The sequence below is a fragment of the Lactuca virosa genome, chromosome 9, assembly GCF_052849685.1.
Source record: "Lactuca virosa cultivar CGN04683 chromosome 9, Lactuca_virosa_CGN04683_v6, whole genome shotgun sequence".
In the NCBI taxonomy this organism is placed as follows: domain Eukaryota; kingdom Viridiplantae; phylum Streptophyta; class Magnoliopsida; order Asterales; family Asteraceae; genus Lactuca; species Lactuca virosa.
The window spans coordinates 161,687,604-161,695,306 of NC_136434.1; the positions used below are offsets into that span (position 1 = coordinate 161,687,604).

General features: G+C 37.0%; 1 protein-coding gene across 1 annotated transcript; it reads left to right on the forward strand.

Moving 5' to 3' along the window:
• The first annotated feature begins 263 nt into the window (after positions 1-263).
• Positions 264-2,076, forward strand: LOC145138617 (cinnamyl alcohol dehydrogenase 1-like). Its single transcript, XM_079072672.1, has 5 exons — positions 264-441; positions 621-734; positions 931-1,158; positions 1,251-1,690; positions 1,773-2,076. The coding sequence occupies exons 1-5, from the start codon at positions 302-304 to the stop codon at positions 1,976-1,978; spliced, it is 1,128 nt and encodes a 375-aa protein (XP_078928798.1). The 5' UTR covers positions 264-301; the 3' UTR covers positions 1,979-2,076.
• Positions 2,077-7,703: the final 5,627 nt, after the last annotated feature.

The following is a 7,703-nucleotide window of genomic DNA, read 5'->3' on the forward strand; positions in this document are numbered from 1 at the left end:
CCAGATCGACCCATTGTCACCTCTAAAACTAATTAGTGACCGTAACTTTTTTTGGTAATTATCTAAGGACCTAAAAATAATAAAATTTCTAAAATATAATAAAATATAATAAGAAAAAGAAGTTGGGTTAATATAGTGTTGCGTAAATCCAAATAACATTTATTAAATTTTTATAAAAACATAAGTGTAATATGACTGTCCATAAGATTCCAATATAGATAGTCAGACCTGGTTAGTTTGTTTTCTTCATCGTGTTTGACAAGTCTATCCCCTCCCTCGGGACTTAGCTCTCTATAAATACATGTGTGTTGGTTGTAGAAATTTCATTATCAATTTATCATTATACAAAATGGGAAGCATGAAAGAAGAAGAGCGAAAAACGACAGGATGGGCTGCAAGAGATCCTTCTGGCATCCTCTCTCCATACACCTTCACTCTCAGGCACTCTCTCTCTCTCTCTCTCTCTCTCTCTCTCTCTCTGTATGTTCATCCGCAGCCGGTTATTGTTTCCGACCTCCGAGACTTAACCTTCCGCTACGGATTTGAGTGAATATACTAATCATATGTGTTTGTTTGATTGCTTAACATTTGTTTTCATGATTCCTACAAAAAATTTACAGAAAAACAGGTGCAGAAGATGTGTTGATCAAGGTCATATGCTGCGGTGTTTGTCATACCGATGTTCATCAGATCAAAAACGACCTCGGAATGTCCAATTACCCCATGGTTCCAGGGTCAGTCACTAAATATATATATCTACAATCACGCTTCATGTCTACGATATATCATTCTTACGTAATTTTATTAACTGAGTGAACGAAGAGGGATAATTAGATTCTTCTGTACTTTAACTTTATTCTGATATTACTGTTTTCATGGAGACAAAGCGTTGATGTTCATGTTTTCCTCTATGTCGGTTGGTGCATGTAGGCATGAAGTGGTAGGTGAAGTAGTGGAAGTGGGGTCAGATGTTAGTAAATTTAACGTCGGTGACACCGTTGGAGTTGGACTTCTCGTCGGCTGCTGCAACAGCTGCCGCCCATGTGAAGCGGAAGTGGAACAATACTGCAACAAAAAGATATGGTCCTACAATGACGTGTACACCGACGGCAAACCTACACAAGGTGGATTTTCCACATCCATGGTCGTCCACCAAAAGTACAATTCTTATTGCCTCACGTACAACTTTACAACCATTCTAAAAGTTATATGAACTTATGAATAACCATGTTTTTTTTTGAAAAATATAGATTTGTGGTCAAAATACCACAAGGGTTGTCACCCGAGCAAGCGGCACCGTTGCTATGTGCTGGGGTGACAGTATACAGCCCGCTAAGTCACTTTGGACTGAAGAAAAACGGGCTGAAAGGAGCCATAGTTGGACTTGGTGGGGTTGGGCATATGGGTGTTTTGATTGCGAAAGCAATGGGTCATCATGTGACCGTCATCAGCTCTTCTGATAAGAAGAGATATGAGGCCATGAATGTTCTCGGAGCTGACGAATATCTCGTCAGCTCTGATACTGCTAAGATTCAAGCATCAGTTGATTCATTCGACTATATTATCGACACAGTGCCGGCAAACCACCCTCTTGACGAATACCTTTCTTTGCTCAAACTCGATGGGAAATTGATCTTGTTGGGTGTTATTAATACTCCTTTGCAATTCATCTCCCCTTTGCTTATGGGTGGTAAGTTTTTAGTAAACATTATTTATCCAGACAACACTTTATGTAGACAGTGTTTGAACTGTGCATATGATTTGTTTTGAAGGGAGGAAGACAATTACCGGAACATTTATTGGTAGCATGAAAGAAATCGAAGAATTGTTGGAGTTTTGCAAGGAGAAGGATGTGAAATCAACAGTGGAGATCGTGAAGATGGATTATATAAACACTGCAATGGAAAGGGTAGCCAAAAACGACGTTAGATATCGGTTTGTGGTGGACGTGGCTGGCAGCAAACTTGAAGATGAGTAAGGAAATGAGAATAATATTATATATTATTTTGAAGACGTTTGTAAGATCATGTAATGTTTCAAGTTTTATTAATGGATTATACAATATAGTGTTTTGGACTTCGGATGAGCATTATGTGTATTTTAATAAGAGTTTTATAGATCAAACTTTATTTAAAAGAAAAAGATGAACCGGAGGAAAATGAAGGGTATGAATGGCAAAATAAAAGGTGTCATTGAGTATAAAAAAGAGTAATAGTTTGGCGGTGTTTGTTGGTATAGTGTTATGTTTATATTTTTATATTAATGTAAAGTGTAATGGTGCTTTTTGTTTATGATAGCTAAATCAATAATAGTGTAAGATTTACTGGTTTTTATTTAATTTTCTATGGATTTTTGGACGTGTTGATGTAGGTCGTTAAGATGGTATAATTTATAATTTTTTTTAATTTTATGTGTCATATAAATATGAATGGGTGAATTTGATACAAATACCGAACTCAATACTTAACCGAAGAGTAGAATGTAGTACCGGTTCGTACCGATACCACTATTTCAGTATGTTTCCCTTCCAGCACCGAAAAACAATCCAAACAATCCAACAACTCATGTTTAGGCCATAGATCTAAGGTTTAAGTACATAAACAAAAATATTCTCTTGATTTTCAGATAAATTTTAGACATTAAAGAACTAAAGAACACATATGAAGAAAAAAAAGCTCAATCCGAGTTTCGAGTTCGTATGAAGAGTTATGATTGCTTAAAGTTGACAAAAAATTATGCATAAACTAACAATTCTAAAAAAAATGATAGTTTGGAAAATGACTAAATCAAAACCCAACATCCATATTTTGTCCTATTTTTCAGAATAAATTTTTTATTTTTAAACTAGAATAACCACATATTTTCATAAGACATAATCAAGACAAAACCCTTTGTTTGTAAAACGTAGTTAAAAATCAGAGTTATAAAGAAAAGTATCGTGAAATATCAAATCATTAACTGTTGATGGGTGTGTATAGTCACGCATTCGCCTTCCCACAAACTGTTAAAGATCCTGAAAAACATTTAATCAACAACTGTAAACCAAAGCTTACTAAGTTCCCCAAAAATACCTTACACAATACTACACATACAATGCATACACAACAAGGTCTACAACACAAGCTTGGACCACCACCTCGGCCTTTAGTTCATCATAAAGTTGGACCGCCCCCTTGGGCCTACATCATAAAGCCGGATCGTCACACTTGAGCCTACAACATTAAGTTAGACCGCTCCCTTTGGGCCTAGAGTATCAAATGGACTGCTCGATATCTTTGCCTTCATCACACAGTTGGACCGCCTTCAACCCATCCACAATATGTCAACATATACAAATAACAAATAATAACCAAACAAATAGTCACATGTAATTATTAACAATTCTACATGTTTAACAGACCACTACAACATACTAACATGCTAACATATAGAGGATCTATATTGTAGTACATGGTATAGTGAGAAAACTCACCTGAGCTAACCAGGAGAAGCTCAAAAACAACCCTCGTCAACAGAGCAACTATCATAAGCCACCTAATGCCAAACTGAGACCAGTCCTTAGTCAATTACTCAATCCTACCCAAGTTTGACCATAGGTCAAACTGGTTAAAAGTCAATGGTCAACGGTCGAGTCATCACGTCGTGGAAAACATCATGGCCACGTCGTGGTGGCTAAAAGATAGAATAATTGTGTCTCTGAAGGGTTTTGAGCACTATAACAATCCTATGGTGCACATACAACCCTAGATGCTTTGGATCTAAATTTTCTCAAGTTATACATACAATATCATTTCATCCAAAGCATACACCCTAGCTAGCATGCAGTTTGAGATATACAATATAAAAACTAGTTAGATGAATACCTCTTGTTGTAGCTTGTAGAACCTTTCCTTTCAAGAACTTAGCACCTCAAATGAGTCACAAACACCAAATGCAAAAGGAAGGTAAGAGAGAGGTTAGGAATCACCAAAAATCGGCTAGGGTTTGCTTCTAGGAAGTATTGGCCAATTTTAGGGTGCTAAGGGGTTACTTTTATAGTGTGGAATTCCTAGGGTTTCATACATGTAAACCCTAATTCACCATGACTCTTCACATTTTGATGGCCCTTTGGACTAAACCCTAATGGACTCTCATATAGGTTTGGTCCATGCCTAAACAACATGGATCATTAGCCCAAACTATAAGTATCACTGATTTACCAAATCAGTCCCTGTAAATTTAATCAGTCTCTTTTGATCACTAAATTAATTCTTGATCAATACCAATTAAATAATATGATTTCTCAATTAATATATTATTCATATAATATATTAATAAACCACAAATAACCTCTTTCTCAAATACCCATCCTATCAAATTGCTCCGGTGAAGGCAACCCAAAAGGACCATGCTATTATCGGGTCAAGTACATACCAATTATAGTTATGGACTTAGACACCTAATCTAACAGTTTCATCCCGCCACCACGTCGTGGCCTACACATTGTCGTGTCGTGGCTAGAACCCAAAACAACTTAATGGGTTAAGCAGTTAACCCTTAATCCCAAGCTTCCAACTTTTCAGATATGATACTTAATAACTTCATAATGGATAAAGTTTGGAACTTTATCCATTATGATGCTCCAAACAACCAAGATCTAAACATTAAGTCTCAAATAGTCCAAGAATACATCTTTCTTGTCTTAATCTAATAAGTCCAAGTCTTCCACTTTCAGATCTGAATCAACAAGATGTCGAAATGGATAAAGTTTCTAACTTTATCCATTATAAGGCTACAAAATTCCAAGATCTAAAACCCTAAGTTGAGAAACGACCAAAAACCCATCTTTCTTTATGAACTTTAAACATGAACTAGGTATGAACTTTAAACATGAACTAGGGCTCATGGAGTTCTTCAAACTCCATGAAACAAATCACAAAGGGACCAAAACCCATTAAAATGGGGCAAAACACCAAGCACTCATATATCTAATGATAAAACACCATAAATATTGAATCTTTAAGGCTTACCAAGGTCTAGAAGGTGAATGGAGGTTGAATATTTCAAATACATAGCTTCAAGGACCAATCTTTATTGTTCTCCTTCCTTCTAGAGCACAAAACCACCAAAATAGAGCACCGAATGGCCATAAAGAGATTACCAAAATGGATCTAAGATAGAGGATAAGCTCCAAACCTTAGGGTTATTGCCCTTTAAATACCCCCAAAAACCCTAAAAAAACACGCAGACCACTGGGCCAGGACTGCCCTGCACTCTTAAAGCGCATTCCGTGCTCCTCAGATAAACTCCTGAATTTTCGGTTTCTAGCTTCAGCTTCAAACTATAATAACTTATACGTTCTTACTCTGTTTTCAGTGATCTTTATATGTACGTGAAGGTATTGACAAGTCCCAAAATTCTATCTAATTACTTTTGGCTTAAGCATACATAACTTAATTTATTAATACATACAAAAGTACGGAATATCATTTTTCCTATTTTACCCATTTGCTTCCAACATAAAACTCAAGGTCTTAAATGTAACACCCGTTTTCCAGATTGGATCAGTGTAGGGAATAAAGTATTCAAGTCATGGTTTTTGGGAAAAATCATGTGTCACGACATGACAAGCCAATATGAGAACATGTATCCAGAAGATTGTCACGACATGACAATAGTGTGGTCACGACGTGACAATGGTTGTTTGGGCCTAAGCCTATAATTTTAGGGTTTCTATCCTATTTAAGCATCTTATACCGAGGATTAGGGTACCCTCTTCAAGATCCAACCCTCTATCACAAAACCTTAGCCTCCCTTTGATAGTTTTGGCTCATTTTGGTGCTTTTGGTACACTTTGAAGGAAAAGAATAAGATTTTAGAGCATATATCAAGTAAGCTACTCTACTCCACCATTGGAATCATTCTTTGGACCATTTTTAAGATTTAAATCTTTTACCTTTATGACTCCTCCCTTGTAGATCTAACTTTATTTGTATGTTTTACTCCATTAGAGGAGTTTGTATGTTGGAATGAGATAAAGTTTTCAACTTTATGGCTCATCAAGGTCCCTTGAGCCTTATATCTTTAAGATAGGGAATATGGTTGCATTTTTGGGAGCTTTTCATGAGTTTTAAGTCATATTCTAACCTTTATACCTATTTTGGGTAAAAGACATACATGGGTCATGCATGTCTATAAAGTTAACATTTTTATGAGCCTTTAGAGCCCTTAGAAGCTTTCTGAAAAGTTGGAGTTGAAGTGGATTAAGGACTCAATCCATAAGCATGTTTCTTAGTTGGTGGTTACGACGTGGCATGGAGCGTGCCACGACATGACAGTGGTGGATTCCTCAATTATTCTATCCAGATGTATTCACAACGTGACTAAGGAGGGTCCATGTCATGGTATCTGCTTTTTGAGTTGTCTGTGTCTAAGTTGGCTGAGTTGGAGTGTGGTCGGTTTAGAATCAGGTTAGGTGCATTCTCAAGACGTGACAATGGGTTGGTCACAACATGAGGGCCAACTGTTGGTGATGTTGACGTTTGAATTTGACCTTGACCGTTGACTTTTGGTTAAATTTCTAGTCTTGGAAGGTATACTAAGGGCTTACCTTGTATGGTTGTAGTAGGATGTGTTTAGAATTTGTGCTTTGGCTGTGAGAGCTGTTAGTTGTTGATCTCATTGGCAAGGTGAGTTTTCTCACTATATTATATTGGATGCTAGTTGTTTTTATGACTCTTGTATTGGATATCGGGCTGGGCCTGTTTGTATGCTAGGCTGGGTGTAACATTCCAAAATCCCTGGCTAAATTTTTTATTTTTAGAGTAATTTAAACTTCCATTTTAATAAATTTACTTTCGAGTCAAACCATTTGTTCATAAACCATTATTTAGGAATCAGAGTTAAAGAAGACAATGCATAAACTCAAATCATAAATCTGCTGATGTATGTGTACAGTCCCGCCTCCACAATCCGATAAGTATATGCAAAATATTTAATCCACAACTATAAGCACAAAGCTTAGTGAGTCCTCCTGAAATATCTCATATAATACAACATAATAATTAGCTACATTTTATCAGCAACCCTGTACTATCAACAGTCTCGAATGTCACATACAACACACAATATAATCAACTATGGGTTAACAACAACCCTGGAGACTATCTACAATCCTAGTGGACTAACAGCACACCCTGTGGATTAACAACACACCTCATGGGTTACCAGCAACCTTGGGGACTATCAACAGTCCCATAAACTCATTGTAGTCCAAGAGTTATCAACAACTCGGTTAAGATATGGCAATAGTCAACAAATAAGATCTAGTTGGTGAACATATTATACCACACAGGAAAGTATAGTGAGAAGACGCACCTCGCAAGTAGCAGCTAGACACCACAACTTTCACCCAACGAAGACTGATCCTACATGGCATCTAACATCTATAAAGAGTAACCTCTCAGTTTACACTCCTAAATCCTTAGTTTGACCAAAAGTCAACCCATTCCAAAAGTCAATGATCAAACTCAAAGTAAATAGACCACAATACTAACAGATGACCCTCATGTCGTGACCAACCCTTGGTCACGTTGTGAGAACGCACCACGACGTGAACCCTCCTTGGTTACGTCGTGAACACAACATGACAAGATAGTCGCGGGATCCTCCATCATCACGTCGTGACATTCTCCAGGTTACGACGTAACCATAGTCTGAAGCAT